Source organism: Fundulus heteroclitus, chromosome 13, assembly GCF_011125445.2.
Source record: "Fundulus heteroclitus isolate FHET01 chromosome 13, MU-UCD_Fhet_4.1, whole genome shotgun sequence".
NCBI classification, from domain to species: Eukaryota; Metazoa; Chordata; class Actinopteri; order Cyprinodontiformes; family Fundulidae; genus Fundulus; species Fundulus heteroclitus.
The window spans coordinates 29,173,153-29,196,941 of record NC_046373.1 but is presented as its reverse complement, the minus strand read 5'-3'; the positions used below and the strand labels follow the sequence as shown (position 1 = coordinate 29,196,941).

The 23,789-nt window shown below is 44.9% G+C and overlaps 1 protein-coding gene across 4 annotated transcripts in view; it reads left to right on the top strand.

Moving 5' to 3' along the window:
* Nucleotides 1-744: 744 nt before the first annotated feature.
* The window catches only part of trappc9 (trafficking protein particle complex 9), a 270,154-nt gene continuing 247,109 nt past the window's right edge, over nt 745-23,789 (top strand). The window contains exons 1-10 of one of the 4 annotated variants that reach the window (XM_036145567.1): nt 745-834; nt 2,829-3,430; nt 3,612-3,641; nt 5,893-6,038; nt 6,149-6,274; nt 7,745-7,771; nt 8,795-8,916; nt 12,106-12,231; nt 13,359-13,575; nt 19,098-19,241. In XM_036145567.1, coding sequence (XP_036001460.1) covers nt 2,847-3,430; nt 3,612-3,641; nt 5,893-6,038; nt 6,149-6,274; nt 7,745-7,771; nt 8,795-8,916; nt 12,106-12,231; nt 13,359-13,575; nt 19,098-19,241 — 1,522 coding nt within the window. In that variant the 5' untranslated portion in view covers nt 745-834; nt 2,829-2,846. The remainder of the gene's footprint in view (nt 835-2,828; nt 3,431-3,611; nt 3,642-5,892; nt 6,039-6,148; nt 6,275-7,744; nt 7,772-8,794; nt 8,917-12,105; nt 12,232-13,358; nt 13,576-19,097; nt 19,242-23,789) is intronic. The other 3 variants (XM_021322124.2, XM_036145568.1, XM_021322125.2) reach the window with 3 other exon arrangements.

Sequence of the window (23,789 nt, the reverse complement as noted above, 5' to 3'; positions counted from 1 at the left end):
TTAAATCAGTCTCATTATATAATTTAGTAATTTGTAATTTTATATTTTTTAGGTAATTTTAAAATTTTAAATAAAAAAATAAAATTTTCTAATTTTCTGGGAAACTTAATTTCCAGCTAGCTGTAAGCCACACGGATCAAAAAACGAAAATAAATGCTTTAAATATACCACTCAGGAATGAATCTATAAAATATGAGTTTCACTGTCTCTCTGTCTCTGTGCTGGACAGGCGACCTGCCCTGGCCCCCCCCCACGGCGGATGGATGGATTGAATTATTAACTGAACTGTAGGGGAAAAAAACAACTCCCATTGTATTCAGGTTTACTAGACGCTCCTGGATATAATGCTTTGTACAGTTCAAATAGTCACAGGCAGGGAGCAGGAAAATACAGAAAGCCCAGATGTGAAGATAACATGAAGAAGCAGGGAACAATAAATTTTTTTTCCCCACAACAGCCTTGACTATTGTTACAGTGAGAAAACAAATGCGGGTGATATTTCTATTTTTCCATTAAGTGGACGTTTGATGATGGTGATTCATGTGGCGCATTCTCTAGTTTAATGACTAAAGGCCTCCAAGGTGAAAATATATAACGGCACGACAGTAATTTGTTTTTTCCGTTGTTGTTGAAAAGTAAACTTTGAATTTGCAATTAAAGCACTTCATAATGTCTACCAAGCCACCCACTAAAATAAACCGAGGAGCATTGTCACAGCGTTCGTGCCGTGTTTGGAGCTTTTAGTTTGAAATTATTTCCGGATGTTCCGCCGCTGCCTCACCGGAAGTCGTCGGACTCTGGCTCAAAGAAGGAAGCTGACACACAACAGCTGAGGTAATATTAGCTATCATTTAATGTTGCTCATTTAAAGCGACATTATGGCTGAGCTAGAATTCGCCGGCCTGTCCTGCTTCGTTACTCTGTGTCGTCGCTGTTTCATGGCTGTTAGCAGCCTAGACATTTACCTGGGAGCTAAGCTAGGCTAGTTGACACTTGGTGATTTGTAGCAGAATATTACTGAATGGAAGCTGTTTAAAACGCCACAATAGCTCGTAAAATGACGTCTCGTTGCTGTTTGAATTTTTATATTTGTTTTATTTTTTTTATCGTCGCGCTTGGACATTGCACAAATAATTGCAGCTGGGACTTGTAGGAGCCTCTTTAGCTTGTTTACATTTTCTAAAGCCAGCAGCAGCAGGTGTAGCAGCACTGTGTTTCAGTGGGGGACCCTCTGGGACCCTGTCTGTGTCAATCACAGCTTCTGGACTACCGCTGACAGACTGTAGGTTTAAATCTAACATTTCGAGACTGGCCTTACTTTAACAAGATTAGAAATTTGCTTTTAAACCGGTGTGATTTCAGAAACTACAGTACATTTAATAAACCAATGTAGAGACCCTTGGTCAGACCTGGGCTGGGTTCTGTGCTAAGAACAGCATACGTCCTCATACTGGAGTCCAGTACCACTTTATGCTATATGCATATCCAAAGAGCTGCCTCTGATCTTAGCTAATTCTTTGATTACCACGCATATGAACTCTATGTCTACAGGATATTCAGCAACACCTGTTTAATGCAGCGAGGCGTGTTTTAGACGGTAAGGATCTAAACAGTTAGCAAGAAGCAACAACTATGTTGTTTCAAAACCAGAACAGAAAACATCACCTATGAGCAACTTGTTCATATTAACCTTGTTGAGATGGAAAATATATTTGTATTTATTTATTATCCCAGTACCTGGACCCGCTATTCATAAGCCTAAAGCAGAAATACACAATTTTTAAATGATTTATTTATTGATCACAAGTCATTTAGCTGTTGCAACATTCACCATTTGTTTGTCCTACTATCATCCTGTCTTATTCCCTTTAAACTGTGCCTAAACACATTTGGGTTTCCCTTGCCTCACCGCTTCAGGTTTTCATTTAGGTCTGACCTGCCGATTACACTGATAGCTTCTTCCTTATGTTCTTATGACTATAACACATGTCGGTCCTTTGACAGAAGTACTTTTGAGTCAGAAATAGATTTTGTTGCTTACCCGGATTTGATTTTTAATAAACTAAAAACAAACAAAAAATAAATTACAGCAAAATGCCTGCTTTGGGTTTATGCGATTACACTACAGAGTGAAAATGCTGGCAGTTCTTAACTTGGATCAGTTTAATGTAAACAGAAAACAACTCAGATTTTTTTAAAACTATATCTCCCAAACACAAATCTGAGGCAATCGAGGAAAAAGGAGCTTAGCAGCTGGTGCCTCTCTACTAAAGCCATGTTATAGCTATAGGACAGAGCTATACTGAAATGAAGGGGAATTCTTTAATCCATGCTTTGAGAAGGTCTTAGTTCATACATTTATTCAGTTTTCATTTATTCTCATTTTGGAGAATTTTGAGCCCTTTTAAATGTTGACAGCTGCAGCATTTAAACAAGTCAAACCTGCTAATGTGCTACGTAGATTTCATATCTTCTAAAATTCAGCATTTCTTTTCTTTTTAAGCTTTAATCTCATTGTGGAGACTAAAAAGCAAACGATTTCAACCATTTGGCCGCTCACAGAAAGAGTTTTAAAACCTTTTTTTTTTTTTTATTTATCTACCGTACATATTTGCTTCGCTGCGCTGTAGGTATTTGTGAAACTTTTTCACGCCGTTTCACGTCACAACCTCAAGCTTCTACGCGTTCAGACGGGATAAACCACGCAGGGCGGTGAAGTGGAAGGCGAACGCTGAAGGGTTTAGTCATGTTTCCACAAATGAAAACGTCAGGGTGAAGTTAGGCGAAGCCTCCTCTCGTTTTAAACGCGTCTACCCCGTCCCTCCCAGGCACAGCCGCGTGTGAAGATGAGCGTCCCGGACTACATGCAGTGCGCGGAGGACCACCAGACGGTGCTGGTGGTGGTCCAGCCGGTGGGCATCGTCCCCGAGGACCAGTTCTTCAAGATCTACAAGCGCATCGCCAGCGTGAGCCAGGTGAGCATCCGGGACTCCCAGCGCCTCCTCTACATCCGCTACCGCCACCACTACCTGCCCGAGAACAACGAGTGGGGCGACTTCCAGACGCACCGCAAGGTGGTGGGGCTGGTCTGCATCACCACGTGCGGCGCGGCCAAGGACTGGCCCCAGACGGCCGAGCGCTTCCACGGCCAGAAGGAGGTGTACAGCTCCACGCTGTACGACTCGCGCCTGCTGGTGTTCGGGCTGCAGGGGGAGATCGCCGAGCAGCAGCGCACCGACGTGGCCTTCTACCCCAGCTTCCAGGAGTGCGCGGACGTGGAGAGGAGAGTGGAGGACTTCGTGGAGTCCATCTTTATCGTCCTGGAGTCCAAGCGTCTGGACCGGGCCACCGATAAGTCCGGCGACAAGATCCAGCTGCTGTGCGTGCCCTTTGAGAAGAAGGACTTCGTGGGTTTGGACACAGACAGCAGGTGAGGGTTTCCTCTGACGTCCGCCGTCTCAGCCTCTCAGGGGTTTTTCTTTCTTTACGTCAGGCTCTACAATCCTCTCTGAAATCTGTCTCTTTTTGTCTGCTTTCTTCTGCCTTCGTGTTTTTTGTTTGATTATGCTGCTTTATTTGTCTTTCTTTTTCTTTTTTTTTCTTTCATACTGTCCTGTGAGTTTATTGTTGGGTGTGAAAAGGTGAGATCTGTGAGCCCGTAGGTACCAGCTGTGCCGAGGCATGGGCCGGCCCGAGGTCCCCGTGGTGTCAGGAACCAAAGCAGTTAGCACAATCTAAGTGCTTGGTCTGAATCTGACAAGCCAAACCCACACTGCAAAAACGGAACTAAAAATAAGTAACATTTTCTTCAAATGAGTGTATTTGTCCTTGATTTGAGCAGGTAAATAAGATGATTTGCCAATAGAATAAGATTTTCCCACTTAAAATAGGAACAATTCATCTACATCATCTTATTTCAAGTGCAGGATGTCTAATTATCTTATTTTAGGGGCAAAGATACTCATTCCATTGGCAGATAATCTTATTTACCTGCTCAAATCAAGGATAAATACGCTAACTTTAAGAACATTTTACTTGTTTTTAGATCCGTTTTTGCAGTGCATTGCTTAACGCTGCTGGAGTTGATTATTGGTTCCCGTAGTTAAAACATGGCTTAGATGTGATGCGTAAAGCAAAGTAACGGTGGAAACAGACGGCCTCTATCACCAGAGGACGCTTCCAGGGGCTTTTTTGTTTGGCTCCGCTGCGGTTTGGGTTTTGCAGGCCAGCAGCCTGGTTTTGAAGCCGAGTTGCACCGTCGCTTTCTCGAGCCGGGCCTTCAAACTCTAGGAACGGCCCGGCGAAGCACTTTGTGTGGTTTTTCTTAAACGGTGGCCATGCCTCGATGCCAGAAGCCCAACCGGTCCATGCCTGGCTCCGCCCCGACGCTGCTTTTCCTCGCTTCTCTTCCTCTCACCCCCTGACCAGACGTGGCGCTCCTCTGCAGGTTCCTGTTAGAAGCCCTTTGCTCCCTTGTCCAGAAATGTTCTTTAATGCATGTACGTAGGTAAGCACAGGGAAATCTCTGACTTTTATGTCAAATGTCGCCCAGACGGCCCTCCTCGGCCTAACTGGACCTCTCACCTGCAACGCACCCGTCACCCGTGCATGTGAGGCCATTTAGTTACTAAACCGCCGGGGTTTATATAAAAGTAAGCCTTGTTAAACATCTGATTAGTCCATTAGGAGTGATTCCAGCCGGACTCTTTCTCAGCTTCACCTGCGCTGACGACTGGCCTGCGCTGAAATGCAGTTAGCCGATGGGCTTTTGATGTGAATGCGACTCTTAGGGCTGCATAGCTCTTTGAAATGAGTAATATGCATCTGATTAGAGCTGCGATCTAAAAACAATGTCAGTAAAAAACAAGAACAACCACCCCGAAACGCTGCCGAAGCTTTTTTACTGGAACCGCGAGTCGAAGCAGTGCTCTGGCTGTGCTGCATGTGGTTCCTCACACTAGCTTTCCTCAACCACATTATTTATTTAGCTTTTTACATGTCAGAATGACAGTTTTTTTTGTTGTTGTTGCTGTTTTTCCCCTTTCATTGATGCTTTAGAAACAGCGAGCGTACCGATCGCTGACATCTAGTGGATCAGTGAAAAACTGCTGGATCTCAGCCTGCATGGCCCCTCTTTTCCTCCACCTGTGGACTGTGTCCCTGTTTAGGACGAAGGGACGGATCCCATCTCCTACGGGTAGTTTGCATCAGGAGGGTGCAGTTTGGACGTCTCGTGTTTCCAGCCACCTCGGTGCGGATCTCCTGCCTTTATGCGAGGAAGAACGCGTTTTAACGGCAGCTTGAACGTGTAAACCCGCGGTCTGACCGCAGCTCGCGGCCGTCTGCATCTTTACCGTATCTTTGGACGGGCTGACTGGGCTCGTCAGGAACAGAAAGCTGTTTATTTGCAGCGTACCCTGTAATGCCGCCACGTCTGTATCATGCATCTGTGATTGCATTTCCTGCCAAGCTCCTGGCCTCCTGCTGAGTCCCTTCGCTGTCTTTCGTTGACCTCCCTAGTATTTGTAAGTATAGTACACGTCCTGCATAGCTTTCCTCCACGTTTCCCTGGTGTCCTGGTGAGGCTGCCCCCTCTGTCCTCCTCCTGCTCGAACCAAAGAGCCGCCGGACGCCTCACAGTCTGCCTGGTCGCTCTTCTTCTGCTTCTGCTCTCCCAGATCAGACTTCTCCTCCTTCCACTAGTGAGACTAGCTGATTTCCCCTTTAGCTGACCCGTAGGACGCCTTTCCTGTCTTCAACAGACTCATTTTTACCTCTGTAAATAGATGTTAGTATTTGTTTCTAGGTTTAATGTTTCCGCCCACCTTGTTCATCTGGTGGTGGATCTAAAGCCGTTTTTTTCCTCCCCGGTCGCGGCCTCTTCCCACCCAGGCATTACAAGAAGCGCTGCCAGGGCCGGATGAGGAAGCACGTGGGGGACCTGTGCCTGCAGGCGGGCATGCTGCAGGACGCGCTGGTCCACTACCACATGGCTGTGGAGCTGCTCCGCGCGGTCAACGACTTCCTCTGGCTTGGCGGTAAGCATCCTCTGAGGGTCGGGGGGGTGGGGGGGGTAGCGTCAGCTCTCTGAGGAGGGGGCCGATGTGCCGTGACGGCTGTGTTTTTTTTGTTTTTGTTTGTTTTGCAGCCGCACTGGAAGGGTTGTGCTCGGCCTCGGTCATTTTCCACTACCCCGGGGGCACGGCGGGGAAGACGGCCGCACGTAAGCCCAGCATCTCCCAGCCGGCCGACGCGGGCAAACGCCACAGACCAGGTAAGGACAGGACCGCGAGAAGACGACGGGCAGAACCGCCGTCCTCCCCTCAGTCAGAACCTCCCTGCGGGCCGGAAGCTTTGCTCAGCTCAACTGCTTGGTTTCCGTTCACTTTTAGCTTCGTTGAATGCTGAAATGTGTGTAATTTAAACCTAACAATGTTGCCCCATCTTCCCCCTTTTAATTAACATGCTATTAACACTGTTAAACCTGAACGCTGATGAAGTATATATAATGGAGGAAAGTGTCCGTAACGATGTCGTCATAGGAACGCGCCAAACTGATCACATTTCTTATGTCCCTTTAATATCAGAGTATCAGCGTCTACATTTTATTTCTACGTAGTCTGAAATGTGATGTCCATCTTTTTCCAAGTTTGGATTAATATGGAAAAAGAAAGTGGAGCATAGACAAATGGTTGTTTCCAGACTCAGTCCATCCTACCGTACTTTACTACTGTGTCTGCCGTCAGTTCCATTTTGCATAATGTTTACTAAATTTGTTTAGAGAATCCTGGAGCTTTATAGAGTTTTAACCTGAAGATGTGTAAGATCCCTATAAACCCAGCCCAATTCCAGAAGATCTGGGAATACGGAAAGACTTTCAATTCATTTTGGCAATATTTTATTCACAGCACAAGATAGTAATAATAATATTAATAATAGCAAATGTTTAAACTGAGAAATTGTACACCTTCATGCACTAAACGAGCTCCTTTCAGATTAGATGCCCTAAGATAGAGCGAGGTATGTTTACCACAGCAAAACACTCGATATCTTGAGGTGGTGCAGTTTGGCTGGTGTAACTCGGCCTTTCCTCTGCGGAGGCCTGTGTGCTCGTCTACGGGATGTTCTCCAGAGGTGAAGGATCTCCAGGACTGTTCTCTGATGGAGACACGCTACAGTATTTGGTTTCCCATGATCCCGCTGAGGCACACGAGGCCTCCCCCGACACAGACGTCCTGCGGAGGGCCGCCTAGGCTTTATGTACCTCCCAGGATTCACTGCTCCGTCCAAAACACGCTCGCTGCACACACCGTACGCATTGGCTCGTGTGCTTCCAAAGTCTTTTAGCTTTCATTTTGCTCTGGTTCAAAGAACATCTCAGCTCTTCAGGGTGCAGTTAGAACTTGTACAGCTTTCACGTACCTGTGCCTATACGCCACCGTACAGTAGCTGACCAGCAAAGAGTTGCAGTCAGGAAAGTATGTTGAGCTAGACGACATTCAGGGGCAGTAAGCTATGTCAGCGGCATCGTGGACATACAGACATTGGTGTCAAAGCCTGTGTCTGACCCTGGGTGAGTTTGCCTTTTATGAAGACATGATGAATCCCCTGCGGTTTGTAGCATGCAGCAGCAGCAGCAGCAGCAGTAGCAGGCATAGAGCAGAAGCTGGCGGCTAACTCTGCTAACACCGCGCCTTGTGTCATGGAGTGAATCTGCATTCTCTCTCTCTCTCCCTGTCTGTAGGGGCTCAGGAGGTTCTCATTGATCCAGGTATGGACTGACTGTTCAACCACCCTAGCTCCTCTAGACACTAGCCTGTCACCTTGCATGCGCTCAAATGCTTGTCTAGCCACCAGCAGCATTACGCTGTCTTTACTGTTTTTTACTTTACAGTCACTTGGGTTTTGTGGTTAATGTTTTGTTTCTGTCGCTTGTTACAAATTGATAGAGCTCTGATCAGAGTCACAGCAGCAAAGCATATTTCAGTTATTAGCAGCCCCTTTCTTGATTATTCTACCATTTTATATCCTGGTTTGACTAAAAAAAAAAAAAAAACTTCTTCCATTTCCAAAGCATTGGCCTGCAGTTGCTGCTAAAACCTTGAGGTCACAAAGCTATTTTAAACACAAGCAGAGTTGATAGCTGAACCTCTGTTGTGCCTACTTTTAAGTTCCTTTTTTTTAATGCTTCCAGTATATTTTTATTTTTATAGCCGTTAAATAGATTTTGTAGCGCTTATTGCAGCCTGTAGAGCCTGGCCCTTTGTCATGCTGCTTATCCCAGATAAAGCGCCGTGTAACATGCGACGCTTCACACACAAACTTCCCACTGCTGCTGTGGACGCACCTGTTCCTGCTGTCTGACCTCTTGACTTTTCAGATTCTAAGCTAACTTTACTTTATTCACTTTGATTTAGCTTTAGATTTAGCTTTTTTGGCGAACGTTAGCCATCAATTCTAAATGTGTTACTTTTTATTTAGTGTTGGGATTGGTTTAGCCTAAGTAGTAAATGTTTCTTTAATTTGGTTGACTGGTTCATAATAAGCTGCTGAGGTCACCCCTACCTTGTATTTATTGTATGGTGGGGGATTAATGAACAGCTATGTCCAAAGCTTTGACTGGTTCTAGTAGGTAGATGTGCATGTGGTTGTGGCAGCTAAGCTGAAGTCAGCGGTGCTCTTAGTTCTCCTCCTCATTGCTTTTAGTATTTTGTCCTTGGTGTTGATAGAACAGGTTCACTGAGACTTAGAAACGTTTATTTCTTAGGATAACGTTGTCTTGGTTTGGATGTAGGTGCCCTGACAGCCAATGGCATCAGCGCAGACACCAGCACGGAGATCGGCCGAGCCAAGAACTGCCTGAGTCCTGAGGACATCATCGACAAGTACAAAGAGGCCATCTCCTACTATGGAAAGGTACAGACATGACTCTAAAAGACACCAGCTGAATGAAATCAAGATCTACAGTGCTTTTTTTTTTCTTTTTCTACTTTTTCTACTTTTTTTTTTTTTTTTTTTACATTTCTTCGTGGTACAAACAAACTCCAAGATTTTAGTGGGATTAAATGCCATAGATCAAGACCAACTAGTGTGTTTGTGGAGGGAAAAGGATCCCTGGTTTTGATCTTTTTTGCAAACCTCCAAATCCTCTGTTAGTGGAAAATGGACATTGTCCTAAAAACACGCCACCGCCGCAGTGAAACACGGTGGTGGCAGGATCATGCTGTGGGAATCCGTGACGCAAAACTTCAACGTTGTTTTACCAAGTTGCAGCTCTACCGTCAGTGAAAGGTCTCGTACACAGCTGTGACTCATGGCGGCTGAATGCTGACACACGTTCAGGTTTTTCTTTGTAAAATATGCTGATATTTTTCTTCCTGTGCAGAACTGCTGACTACCTCCTGTGGCTCCGTCACATAAAATCCCATTTAAATGCATTGAAGTGTGCGAGCATATTGTGAAATGGAGAAAAAAAAGCATTTTGTTTTATCAACTTATTTTCCCTGAGTGTTTGGTAACTGGATACGGCGAGTGTGTGAGAGCTCATTAACAGAACGCTCTCTGCTCGTTGGTGTTTTTACTACAGAAAATCAGCCTCTTCTAAGGGTTGTTTTTAACTGGGAGGGAATCCTGACTCTGGGAAATGAACATCTTCATTCCAGGTTGCTTGTAATCTCGGCTATGATATACAGCATTTAGGTGTTCGCTTTAACGAGCCCCAATAAAGCAGATTATTGCCTTTTTATAACGTCGACTCTGAAAAGCAGAGGTTTTGCGTGTGTGGGGCTGTATTTAAGCTCCCCACTAGGGGGCAGTGTTGGATGATGGATGATTGCATCACGGGGAGGGGGGAGGCAACACTGTCTGATCAGTATTTGACTTGAACAGGCTGATTGTGACATAAAGACAAGCTTTTTTTTGCGCTGATGAGCCTTAAAAAGAGCGTTTAGTGCGAGGCACCGTATCTAACGGCCTCTTCACGGTCGTTAGTGCTTCTATGAAAGTGTTCCCAGTTGACGCGGGACACGGGTTCCTTACATGGCCTGACGTCTCACACGCAGCTGTCAGTTTTCTCATCATTATTTTCATGTCCTTCTCCTCTACCTACAGCCCTTCTACCTGGGTCTTATTCCTTCTGGATTAAATTACGCTCCAACACGTAGCCGTTTAATATTAATTGAATTTTAATAGGAGAGACAGTGAGGGTGTAAGTGGAGGACAGCTGTGGGACTGAGATAAAAAACGGACTCTTTAAAGCACAAGCGGAGTCCTCAGCAACTGGTGGGGATTTTTTTTCTCTCTCTCTCTCGTCTCGTCGGCACCGTGAAGCTTAAGTCCCTGAAAGGTGAATGACAGCGATCCCACTTACTTGTGACTGTTCCGCCATGTTGGCCAAGAGGAATGAACCTGATCAAACAGAGGATCCCCCCCCCACCCCCGCCTTTAAATGCCAGGTTTTAGGAACATGAAAAATAAGACCATGACAAATAAATTCAGAAGCTTTTCTGCCTTTAAGGTGAAAGATATGCGCTATAATCCACCAAACAAGGCTGTGAGGTGGAAACGGGTAGCTAATAAAAAGCAGCAATAGCCCGGCTGCATAAGTGTGCAGACTGTTAGAGCAGCTTTGAATTCAGGTTCACACTTCAGTCTCCTTCAGTTCACGCCTACCGGCAGCTTTTAGGACTCCCATCAGCAGAAAATAGTCCAGCGGTCCTACTCGGGGTTCCCTTACGATTTTTATTTCCTTTAGTCAAAGCGTTAGTTTGAAGAAAGGCAACAAAGGATTAGAAGAACGGGTCAGACAGAAGAAGGGGACCATCCGCTCAGCAATTGCTGCCAGAAACTTCATGTTTCTTTTTTTTTCTACGGATGATGGAGAGCTTGTTATTAAAAAAAAAAATAAGCTCAATGAAAAATCTTGGTCTATAAATAAAGTGAATTGAAACGGGTTGAACTGTACTTGCACCATGACAACCTAAAGGGAGTCATCGCTCACTGCAACAGCAACCTTTCAAAAACTGGGATTTTGGTTGATTATTGATGAACGGACGAGACGGAGACTGGTCATGGAAGTTTCCAGGAGGCTGGCCCCGACGTCGATGGAGCTGCAGGAATTTCTGTGAAAAACAAAACCAGGTTGCGCTGTACATCTGCTGCATTCCCCCCCCCCCCCCCCACACGCCACACTAAGGAGTAGGGGGTCGAGAGTCTTTTGTTGCTGAGAAAACTTCCACACCAGGCTAAAACCTGCCAGAATCTATAGGAACAATGTGTTCCCTGCTAAAATAAGACCTGAGCCTTCTGATACAGTTATTAAAAGTGTTTTTGGCTCAACAGCAACGTAGAAACGCGACGTCCACCGTGAAACGTGCTCCAAAGACGACGACAGACAGAACAATGAGGCCTAGCTTGAGACGAATTGACACTTTAAAGCAGGGGTTCTCAAACTTTTCCTGGCCAGGGACCCTTTACCGCGCTAACATTTTTGCAAGGACCCCTTTAGATTCCTCATGCTGATAGTATTTTTAAAATATATATAAATGTACCTAATATTAGAGATTTGGTAGAGATTAGATCCTCATTCTCGATGAAGCCAAACTGGATGTAACTGTTGTAATGCTTCCTAATTTTAGCTGATTTGGCTTTTACCTTACTTAAAGTGGATGGAGTTAAATATTTGTCCAATGTGTTACTAAGCTCAACCCACATCCTCAGCAGTGCTTCCTCAGGCCCGACAACATGCGTGTTACGGACCCCCAACCCGTGGTTCGCGGACCCCCAGGAGTCCGGGGACCCTAGTTTGAGGGCCGCTGCTTTAAAGCACTAGATTAAGGATAGGACAAGAGAGATAATTTCAGCAATTTACATTTTTTTTCATTTAAAATTTCTAGCATCTATGTAGCATTTAAGGGCAGGAAAAATGTTTTTAAATGATACATCACAGTCTCACCTTTTTACATGACATAATCTGCTGTTTTAAAAGGGCTGTGTTCTCTCTTTAGACCCGCTGCGTGTTGAGGATTAACCAATGAGACGCGCTGTTACACTCTGGCTGTTTCTTTGGCTCAGCGCTGGGCTTTGTCCTCCTCAAATGTCCCACAGTACAAGAACGCCGGCGTGATCGAGCTGGAGGCCTGCGTGAAGGCCGTCAGGGTGCTGGCCATCCAGAAGAGAGCCAGGGAGGCTTCAGAGTTCCTGCAGAACGCCGTATACATCAACCTGGGGCAGGTATGCTCAGCGAGCGGGAAGCGGCACAGTTTTCACCCAGAGGGCGCGATAACCCTCGCTGGCTCTGCTCTGTTATTCACAACGTTAGCCGCTCCTGCCAGGAAGCGCCTTCTGCTTTTTATTATTTAACTTTATCAAAAACCTCGTGAACTAACACATACTGATCTATCCCGATTATCTGGATGGAAGGATAGCTTGATTTCAACAAGGATTATGGACAATTCATCCAGGTTTGATCTCTCTAGAAATCCTGCTTTTCCAACTTGACTTGATTCAAGGTAGTTTGCTAAGAAAGGAGTGAAAATACTCCGTTTGTTGTATTTTTACAAAGAAAGCTACGCCTTACAGCACAATGTACTTTAATAACAATAAGAAATGCTAGAGCGGCAAGTCTAAGGAAGGAAGACGGGCTTCAGGCACCCTGTTTTAACACCTTGCTTCTTAACTGTCAAGCACTAGCTGCATTTCATTTTCTCGCTGATTGATTTATAATAAAAACTGATGTTTATTGTCAGCCTGGAAAATAGTTTAACATCTTCATGATGGTCCTAATTAGCAGACATCCATTCATCTGCATTACAGATTTTTTTATTTGCTTCTTCCTTCCCTCTTTTATTTATTATTTCTACCTGTAATAAAAGGTAAATGTGCCAAACAAAAGCTGCTACAGTGGTAAATATCAGTGTGGCTGAGGTGGTATCAGTTGAAATGGCCAGAGCCCAGCTTTGCGGGGTCCAGGTTAACTTCTTTCTTGTGCGGCTGCTGTGTCTCACAGACATTGACCCAGTCCTAAAGTGACAGCTCGACTTAATGATTCTGGTCCAGGTGCAGCGATGTCAGGAGGCAGGTTTGCAGTATAGAGTTTCCTGAAATGAATGAGCGTTACACTCCCAAAACAAGCCAAACAGACTGCAGAGGGCCAGGCATCAGAGATCAATCCACTGGGTTGTTTTAACCCCAAGGTGGCGATCTTTGGTTTCAACTATTGTTTATGTTCGTCCTCACATAGCCCGATTCTTCTGCCCGCTCAGCCTCCACCCTGACGTAAATAGAGGCATACATGTGTAGTTACTAGTTAGTAGCTTTTAATGCGCCGCTAAAAGCTAATATTCTCTATACGACTGCAGCTATCAGAGGAGGAGAAGATCCAGCGCTACAGCATCCTGTCCGAGCTCTACGAGCTCATCGGCTTCCACCGCAAGTCTGCTTTCTTCAAGCGCGTGGCGGCCATGCAGTGTGTGGCCCCCACCATCCCTGAGCCGGGCTGGAGGGCCTGCTACAAGCTGCTGCTGGAGACTCTACCAGGATACAGCCTGTCGCTCGACCCCAAGGACTTCAGCAAAGGTAGGCCGAGGTTCAGGAAGGCCGGGCCGGTAAGTCCGCAGAGGCGAGGGCCTAAATGAGAATGGAGTAGAAATTTAGGCTCCCTCGGTGGGGAAATTCAGGAGTACCAGCAGCAAAGTGAATAACAAGGCAAAGCAGGCGGATTCACACAATAGTAAAAATATAAAAACAGAAACAATAGGAGGCTGTTGATTAAAAAGTTACAGCATACGAAAAAATACCGAGCAGTTCTTAAAAAAAAACATTGTGATTAAAGAAATCTGCAACTGAGTAGGATGATTAAAAAACATTACAGTGTATCTGCATAAAAATAACACTGTTAATGGAAAAAACTGCAATATGAGCAGAGATATATGCTCTGATTGAGCTCGCTGGGAGGAGCGATGGTCATAAGGTCTAATAGCTGCTGGGAGGAAGGATCTACGATAAAGCTGTCCTGTGCACCTAGGATGCCGATAGTCTGCCACTGAATGACCTCTCCAGCCCTGCAGCAGCTTCATGCATGCACTGGGAGACCCTGTCCAGCAGTCATGTTATTTTGTTTCCCATCCCCTGCACACGGCTGGCCTTCTTATCTAAGCGCTTCCCTCTCAGCTGTAGACGAGCTGCCTCTCCGACGGACTACACCACAGCAGATGGCTGATGCCACCAGAGTACAAACACAAAGCTCAGCAGGAAGTCTGCTGCGGCCCTCCCTGCAAAGAGCATCCAGTCCAGCTTATTCTGCAGAGGAACACCCAGGTACTTAGAGGAGTCCACTGTCTCTGTCTCCGTTCCCTGGCTGCAGGAAACCAGCTCCAGGTGACTGCAGGACTTTGTTTTGTGTGGCGTATGGTTTTGGAAGAGTTCTCCTGAAGTGTGCGATGTGTTCTAGCCACCGGTAGACTCACAAAGAAGCACAGACGAGAGCCGACATGAGCTTTTGGATGCTCTGCGTGAAGGCCGCTCTGCTACGTCTCGGGGCTCCGCAGACTCTTGACCTCTGCTCATTGCTGTCAAAGCATTGAAAAGCGGTGGCAGTAAACGACGCCGCTCACATTGAATAGAGGCGCTCGCATTCGTATTTTATCAAGGGAGAGCTATTTGAGCGACTTTATGAGAAGATTTTTCTCTCTGATACGCTTTTAATATTTGGCCTTGTTTCCTTTCTAAGCAGGGAATGGAATCTGAGGAAAGCCGGCGTCATTCTTACTGAAAGATGAAAAAGTATTCAGAAAGCCCACCTGTGGCGTATTCCCTGGTGGTAGCCTCTTACTCACCTCAGGCATTTAATAAATATCCTCCTCAGAAATGAACAATCATATTTCCTCCATACGAAAAAAAAATGATTGAGGAGATTGTTTTATTGGGTATTCATGCCCTAAGAACATTTTCACATGTCAAGTTGCAATCAGACCTCTATGTTCAGTCATATCCAACAAATTAGTAGATTATTGGAAGTTAATTTATTTCAGCAACTCAGCTCTCTAAGGGAAACACATTATCTAGACGAGCTCTGACTCATCATGTTTTAAAGCCTTTATTTCTGGTAATTATAGTTATTTCTTCCACCTCCAGCTAATAAAAGCACGGCATTTATGATTAAAATATTGCATCAGACCAATAAAACAAGCAAGACATTTTCTTATAAAGAAATGGGGCCTTAGTGAAAAAGTATGTTTTAATATTGGTTGTTTTTCTTTTCATAAAGTACTTTTAATTTGACAAGCAGGCCTTTTACAAAGCTTATTGTAATTTGCTGAACACGACTGGACTTTATCGGGATTTTGAAGAAGACGACGAAGGAGTGAGAAAAAAGGATCCTTGCAGCGTTGCACTCAGTTAATAATAGATATCTTACCGTCTGCTCACATAAAGCTGCTGTACATTTTTTTCCTTAACGTCATCAACAGAATGATAGCAGTTTATTTTAGTTGATCACAGAGGTGTAAGATGCCAGGTTTGGTGTCCCTGTGCAGTAGATCAGAGGCAGCCTGAGGGTCGACTGAGGGTTGCATGACAGTGCAGCCACTAGGCTGTGGCTGCACTGTCATTATGGTGGCAGCGTGTTAATTGGATTGCCAGACATCTCCAGTTCGGGGCAGAAAATGCAGCAAATGAAGCTATTTTTTTATTTATTTATTTATTTTTTTTTAGTGTGCTTGAGTGAGAGCGACAGCCTTCGAACATCCAGTATCCTTCGGATTACTGTCCTCTGGATAAGCGGCGGTTCTGGCAGGCAGGTAGAAGTCAGCTATTTTTAGCCGAACAAGTGGGTGCAGGTTCTCGATACAGAGGAAAAAGATGCTTAGGAAGGCACTACATGTGCAGTTTGTTCGCATCGCTGAAGGAAGTCAGAAAGAATAACAGCCAGGGAATAAAAGTGCTGATAATGGCAAAGCAGAGGAAGAATTTGATGTTATTTCAAATTGTGTTTTAAGCTGAGGAAATATTTATGGCTTTATCAAATGATCCCCCCCCTCTCCTCTCTGCGGACCCCCTGGCCTTCCCAGCACGTCTTTCTTTCTTTGCCACCCTGTGAGTCAGCAGTCGGCAGCAGCGAGGGGAGCGGGGCGTCTTAGAGGGGGCCGAACAGAGGGGGCTGGTTGATGTCAGGCCAGAAAGATGAAGGGCGTCGCAGAGAGCCAAGTTTACAACACACACATTTAATCTGTGTAGAAGGGACGTGATACGGCAAGAAAAATACATAGGAATCAAAAAGGATTCATGCACCTTCAACCGTCCCACACTTTGTCATGTTACAACCACAAACCTTAATGTGCACAACTGTTAGACCTGTGAGAATATCATATTTCTATGCATAACTTCCACGTTGTATAAACCCGGATTATTAGTGCATTCAGGCGTATCGGTGCGTGCATCTGGGTCATGGGGTTAAGTCTCTCAGAAGGATGCTCCCAACTTCTTTGGGGGCGTGATCATAAAACCATCAAATGTTTTGCTGCCAATAGCCAACAGGGTCACAGGAAACGCATTGATGCAAGAAGATTCAAATTCTCTGGCAAAGATTAGCGAAGAATGAAAGGCGAAGCTACTATGACCTCGTTCTCCTGCGGCGGTCTCACACTGGAACCTACCTGGAGTCAGAGATGGGACCGAGGTCAGAAAGCCCTGAGACCAGACCACCGCTGAACAAGACGCACCAGCTGAAGCGTCAACACTGGGCCAGGAAAGGTTTTGGACCTTTTCACAGTGAAGATGGACATTAAAATCAACTCCCACACCTACTGCCAGATTTTATAAGAAACTAAAAGACTCTTCAAGAAGCAGGGGAGGACAAATGTCTGCGTCTTTCCAGAAGACCATGATTTCATGGAGGAAGGCACTCCATCATGCATGGAAGTGCTCCACCGTGTGGCTAGTCTGAAAAGGCCTTAAAGATGCTGATGCTGATGGCATCAGTCACCAGGTATCTTCCTCATCTGACCTGCACCCTGTGGAGACCCTGTAGGCTCTTCTTAAATGGGACATTTATGTTGTAGGAAAACAGTCCAGCCCTCTGAACGGTTTCTGGGAGACTGTGGCTGCCGCCTGCCGCACAGGAAACAATAAACACATCACAACGTGGTCAGAAGGCTTGGGACATATCCAAAAGAAGGGTGGTCTTATTATTTAATAGTATTGTTACTTTAGCAGATAGAATATGAACAGCTGAGATGATAAAATATACATTTTTCTTTTAGTTGCCCAATAATTGGGCACACATAGATAAAACTTTACTTTAACTTCCATAACTATTCACACTGAAGGTTTATCAACATTTAGGATTGGCTGAGAGCTCTGTCGTGGTTCAATAATGAAATGAATCTTCAAATATGCAGCTTGCCTTATAATCAGGCGCCCAGTGTAGAACATCATTGGGAAGAGGAAAGAAAAGGAGGCGCAGTTTAAGTTAGTTTCATTATAAAATCCACTTTTATTGGTTACATTCAGAAGTTAACCAATTTGGAAACAGTGACATTTATGTAGTTTAATCTGAATATAAATCCTGTTCTGTGAAGAGGCCTCAGAGGTTTTGTTAGAGAACATTAGTGAACAAACGGCATCATGAAGAGCAAGGAGCCCAGCAGACGGCTCTGGGTGAAGGTGGGAGAAAGTGTAAATCAGAGTTATGTGATTTAAAAAAACGCCACAAGCTTCTGTCAGATCTCAGGTCAAGCCATCATTGAAAAATGAATGCCACAACTGCACACTGCAAAAACGGAACTAGAAATAAGTAAAATATTTTTTCAAATAAGTGTATTTGTCCTTGATTTGAGAAGGTAAATAAGATGATTTGCAAATGGAATAAGATTTTTGCACTTAAAATAGGAACAATCAATCTCCATCTTATTTCAAGTGCAGGATATCTAATTATCTTATTTTAGGGGTCAAAATACTCATTCCATTGGCAGATAATATTATTTACCTGCTCAAATCAAATCAAGGATAAATACACTAACTTTAAGAACATTTTACTTATTTTTAGATCTGTTTTTGCAGTGGCAAACCTACCAAGACCTGACCATCCTCCTTAAAACGACCGACAGGGCAAGGAGAGCATTAGCCTGAGAAGCCAACAACAGGCCCATGGTGACTGTGGAGGAGCTGCAGAGGTCCACTGCTCACAATCTGTTGACAGGGACTTGTTAGTTTTGCACGCCTTAGGTCTGATCTTTACTAAAGAGTGGCAAAGAGAAAGTCCTCGTTGAAAAAAAGCCACAAACCACATTGGAGACAGACAAGATGGGAGAGAAGGTGCTCTGGTGAGATGATGGGGAAATTAACCAGTTTGGTCTACAAGCAGACGACTGCGTGTAACGGAAAACTAACAGTCCCCATCACCCACAACATGCCACCCCCCCCATACCCCCCCCCACCCCCGCTGTGAAATATGGTGGCAGCAGCATGGTGGTGCGGGGATGCTTCTGTGAAGCAGGGAACAGGAAAGTGTTGACAGGAAGGTGGATGGAGCTAAAACCAGGGCAGTCCTGGAAGAAAAGCGGCTAGATATTTGAGCCTTAGAGGAAAGGCCAGCTTCCATCAGGACAGCGGCATAAACCCAGTCAGAGTGGCAAAGGGAAGGTCTAGGTCAAAGTATATTTATGTGTTACTGCCCAGTATAGCCCTGTCCTGGTTTTGGGGCGAATCCAACAAAATCTTTTATGATGAGCTGTGGAAATAACTGTTCAGACACTCATCTGAGCTGATCTGGGCTTCAACAAAGCACTTTTTCTTATTTAATTGCAACGCAGCAGTTCAACTGAGTGGGAATATGTGTAATATTTCTAAGAATAATTGTAAATCAGAATTGGTTTTATCTTTTAAAAGAAGGATTTTGTGTGGTGGTTTTCTGATCTCGGTGAATCTAATACAATGGGACCCAGACTTTTAAAACGATTAATCAAAGTTGCAGTCCCGCAGGTCCCACTGCGACGCCATGACTATTATGATGTGATATTTCGGTAATGTTACAGCAAAGATGTCTGCGCTGAGCTTTGGCAGCCCTGTGAGTGTGTTCCTGTGTGTCGTCCCTGTCTCAGGCTCCCACAGAGGCTGGGCCGCTGTACAGATGCGCCTGCTGCACGAGCTGGTGTACGCCTCCCGCCGCATGGGCAACCCGGGCCTGTCGGTGCGCCACCTGTCCTTCCTGCTGCAGACCATGCTGGATTTCCTGTCTGATCAAGGTCAGTAAACTCTGTTGGTTTTTACAATTTGCAGCGGTCTGAGGTGCGTCCAGCTTTGTGCCGGAGCTTCAAAGGAAACCGTCCCAGCTGCTTGTGGAGATTGGTGCGTGGCGCCTCGTTTAATGCCATGCCACGGCAGCCGACGCCTGCGTTTAGTTGGCTCGCAGCGCAGCAGTTCTCTCTGAGCTGAAATGCAGTGGAGCCTGTTGAAATGTTTGTCTTAAGCGAGATCCACTAACCACACGATGGAGGGAAGCTGAATCCTTGTTTGGCAACTACGCAAACTGCCTAGGCGGCACTAACTCCATCCATCCATTTTCTTAGGAAGCTCTCGGTAAGATAAGTGTTTTTATAAACGATGCAGGATAAAAGTTATTGTTTACTCCTTTTTTTTAATACTCTTTGTGTTGGTTTTTCAGTTATAAAAGTACAGACACTGAAAAAAAAAAACACAACATACAAAAAGACAACAAATAAAAGGTCATGCCCCAAACTAACATGAGCGCTGCAATCCATATCTCTAGGCAAGGCAACTTTACTTGTATAGCACATTTTCGTCCAAAGGGAACTCAAAATGTAATAAAAACAAGCTTAAAAACCTAGAAACTTTAAAAAGTGTCAAAATAAATAATTTGCGGAGTCCAACATGTCCATGATGTTAGATTAGCCCACAGATGCTCACTGTTTACAGCATTTTAACACACGTCATGGCAGACATACCTGGAGCTGCTGCTTTTGCTCTTGGCTAAACGTGTTTTGTCTCCCAACAACCTCGGGGCTGAGCTGTGCTTTTTGTTCAAATCAACCACCGTGTCAGGCGTAACTGTTTAGGCTCAGAGTGCTCCTCTCCGCCACCCCACTTCTCCAGCAAGCTGTGGTGTCTCCTTAGGAAATAAATCCCCTCCATGTGGCGGGGAGGCGGTACAGGTATATGTCAAGCTCTGAATTAACGTTTGTGTTGCTCAGCTAAAGTGAAACGTTTTTTTCTCTGCTGTAAACAACCTGTGTCGGGTTGGGTCAAATATATCTGATGGCCTTGATTTATTTAAAAGGCTTGCTTCTGGTTTGTCTTCATTGGGCCTGTTTTCTACATCACTCGTGTTGACTTGAACATTTGGTTGTGACGGACTTCTGACGGGCCCCCGGACATCCTGAGAACCCGTAGGCGGTTCTCTGCAGGCCAAGCTGCTTTAGTTGGTGTCGTTGTGAAGGCAGCAATGTTTTCATCGTTTGCTCCTTTGCTCTTCTTGTCGTGTGAAAGCCTGGAAGGTGGGTTTGTTTTCAAAAACGACCAACTGTACTTAATTCAAACTTGATTTGACGGCATGCGGCCCCCGGTGGCTTAGATAGCCACACTAATTAGGAGTCTGCTGTTTTATATACGTTGCCAGATATCTTGGCATAACACTCACTCCTCCATGCCTCAAGGTGGGATGAGGCTTCAAGGATCTTGAATTTGCACTTACATTTATAACATTTCTAATCAACTCTGTTATTAATTGTATTAATTAGCTGTATCCCATCGTTCTTATTTTGGGATCAGCTTTCTTTCTGCTTCTTCATTCTGATTGGTCGTCTTTACTGCCGTGTCACCTTATTTTACGTATAAATGCACACAGTCGGCACCAGTAACTCTGGGTGGACTTATCGGGTTGATAACCAGCTTCGTATCACTGCTTCGGTTTAGTGTACAGTGCCATGTTCACTTCAGCTGGCTCTTTATATGAAAACAGGAGAGGTAGAGGCTGCTTAGCAGCATAACGGCCAGACACCTTCATCAGAGGAAAGTGTGTATGTATTAGGGATTGATTAAATAACGGTGAATTAAATGACCCAATAAGAAGCTGACTATATGCTGTGTACAGATATAGAAGCGTCTTTAGTTTAACTAACCCTCGTAGCAGTATTCCCTGACTGTTTGCTCTAAGAAGGCCTTAGATTGAAAGTGGAAGTTAACTTTCTTTAATGTAAAAGTGTGTCAGTCACATCGAGACTAATTGCAGTTTTTCTAATTGGCCTTCACGTTTGAAAACGACTAAGCTGAGCTGTCTCGACATAGCATATTTTTTTATTGTAAGCGATGGTCAGAAGTGCTTGAAGAAAGCAGCGTAATAAACTGGTTTGGTTTAAAGCTGGAAAACAGGATGCTTTGACAGCTTAAAGCATCTTGTGTGTTGAGTGGCTCTATTGATCAGACCCTTTTAAGTAATGTTCTACAAAGTAACAAGCATTTGAAGTAAAGTGAACCCATAACTCTGTAGATGTATTAAACTTCTCACTTGTGCTGTTCAGCCACTGATGAAGGTCATGGCCTTTCAGATTTCCTTTTCAGAGTATGTAGATACTGACAGTTCCTGATTTCACTCCTAAAAGAGTTCACCGAGTCGTACGTTGGTCCATAGAGCAGAACATTTAAACAGTAGGAAATAATCACCACCATTCTTTGTGAGGGGAGCTGTGCTTTCCGTAGCACTAGCGATGACTTTTCCATGGCAAACTTGTCTCCGGAGAGAAGTTTCAGAGGAAAAACGACAGCAGAATAAAACGCAGAGCTTCAGGTCTATTTGGAGTCCCTACGGTAAGCTGCAGGGACAGCTGAGACGCTGTTTGCTTATTTACTGGCCTCTGGATACAAAATGATCCGGACGCGGCAGCAATGACTGGTTCACATGAAAATGAGGCCATGAAGTCTCAAGTTTCCCGTGTGGCACCATGAGATTAGGCCAAGCCCAGAAATACTGCCGTCACATTTATTGGCACCCCTTCCAAAGGTGCTTAAAAAGCTCCAAGGTGAAATATTTTGTCGCTGAAGCATCTCAGACCAACCAATTTGTAATCTGTGCATCCCTCTTCTTTTATTTCGAAGGGATCATGATGCCTTATGTGTCTAAATGTTTATCAGTGAGAGATTACGCTAGTGCCATAAAAGCGGCAACCGTTTTCAGGCTTTCCGTACGTCGCCACCATTGCTTTAAAATCTTTTGAATAAAATGATAAAAAGTGCTGAAAATCTTCCGTTAGTGCTAAAAAAAAAACGCTCACCACCCAATGCAGATGGGTGCCGAATGCACCGCCTGCTGGATCCGTGCTATAAACAGCTCCAAACATCCAGCGGCTATTATTGAACTGATTGTCTCCCTACGTGCCTTAAAGTCGATAGCTGAGAGTAAACGATGATATTTCTGTCTGAGGCGTCTTTCCCTTTGAAGCATTGTCTTTAAGGAGGTGTGGATTATTGTGTCATTTCCCCCACTGGATCGTAGCCTCCATGCAATTTACAGCGAATCCCCCCCGCTGCTGAATCACGGCTTTGTGTGCCTCCGTAATGATAATCGGAGAGCCTCATTTCAAGCCACAGTATTCTTTGTCGCTTCGTTGGCGAGCTGCAGAAGCAAGCCAGCGCGCCGTCATGAAGCTCATCTCCTATTTTCTCCTGTCACTCTGCTGTTTGAGTGGAAGCTGACTGGCAGCAGAGACTTCAGCTTTCAGGATTGACAGACGCAGAAATTGAAGTGTTTTTTAAAAAAAATAGCGAAACAGCTAATTGCTGCATATCCGCACTCATTTTACTGTCCTTTGGAGTCACCGCTTCAGAACCTGCTGTGCGATGCAGTTGCATCCATCATGATGTATAAATACGCTCAGGTAAATAGTAATGCCTAACTTTGCACTATATGTTCTCCCACTCCCTGTTGCACACACTACCCAATAAACAGAGAATATGTGTGTCGTCGTCAGCAAAAAGCCTGCTTGCTGGTGCAGTGCAGGCACACTTTCCCCTCTTATCAATTTTATTGAATTTGAAGAGACTAAGTGGGATTTTCACTTGTCGTGAGTTTTATACCCGAGAGATTAACGTTATTCCTCTTTCCGCTCAGTTTTCTCTTACTTTAGTGTTTGGATTATTTATCTATCTATTGCACACTTTTCCCTCTGCTGGTTTTTTGCTTCCCATACTATAAATAAATTATTTATAATTCATAACGATGGTGGCGTATGTGTTTGGTGCTACCAATCTTGCTTTTGACTCACTCACGGTGTTGTCCAGGGGGACTGATATGTGTGTCCACACTCGTCTGCAGTTCTAATCTTTTCAGCTAGTTCCTGCTCTGCCCCGAAGCCTAATCCCTGCAGGACTTGTCCAAAAACACCATCCTAGGAAGATGCCTACGGGGCAGCTTCACCAGGTTCCCAAACCAACTCAGTGGGTTCCTTTTGATGGAGGGAAGCAGGGATTCTGCTGTGAGTTCATCCTGAACTCCTCGCCCTGTCCCTGCTGACGGAGTCAAGCTGTCCAGCAGAGGAATTTTACTTCAGCCATTTTTGGACCCAATCGGCAATCTCCTTCTTTTGGCCGTTACCGACAGTTCAAGACGATGGATGAGGGATGGATAGAAGAGGTTAATTGAAAGTGTTACTTTTCAGCTCATCTCTCTCTTGATTGCAGCAGACCAGGACAGTGTCATCATTTCTAAATACGCTCCTTTCTGCGTATTGCCTACCAGTGCCCTGTTGATCTAAATATCCAAACTCCTTCACTTCACAGCA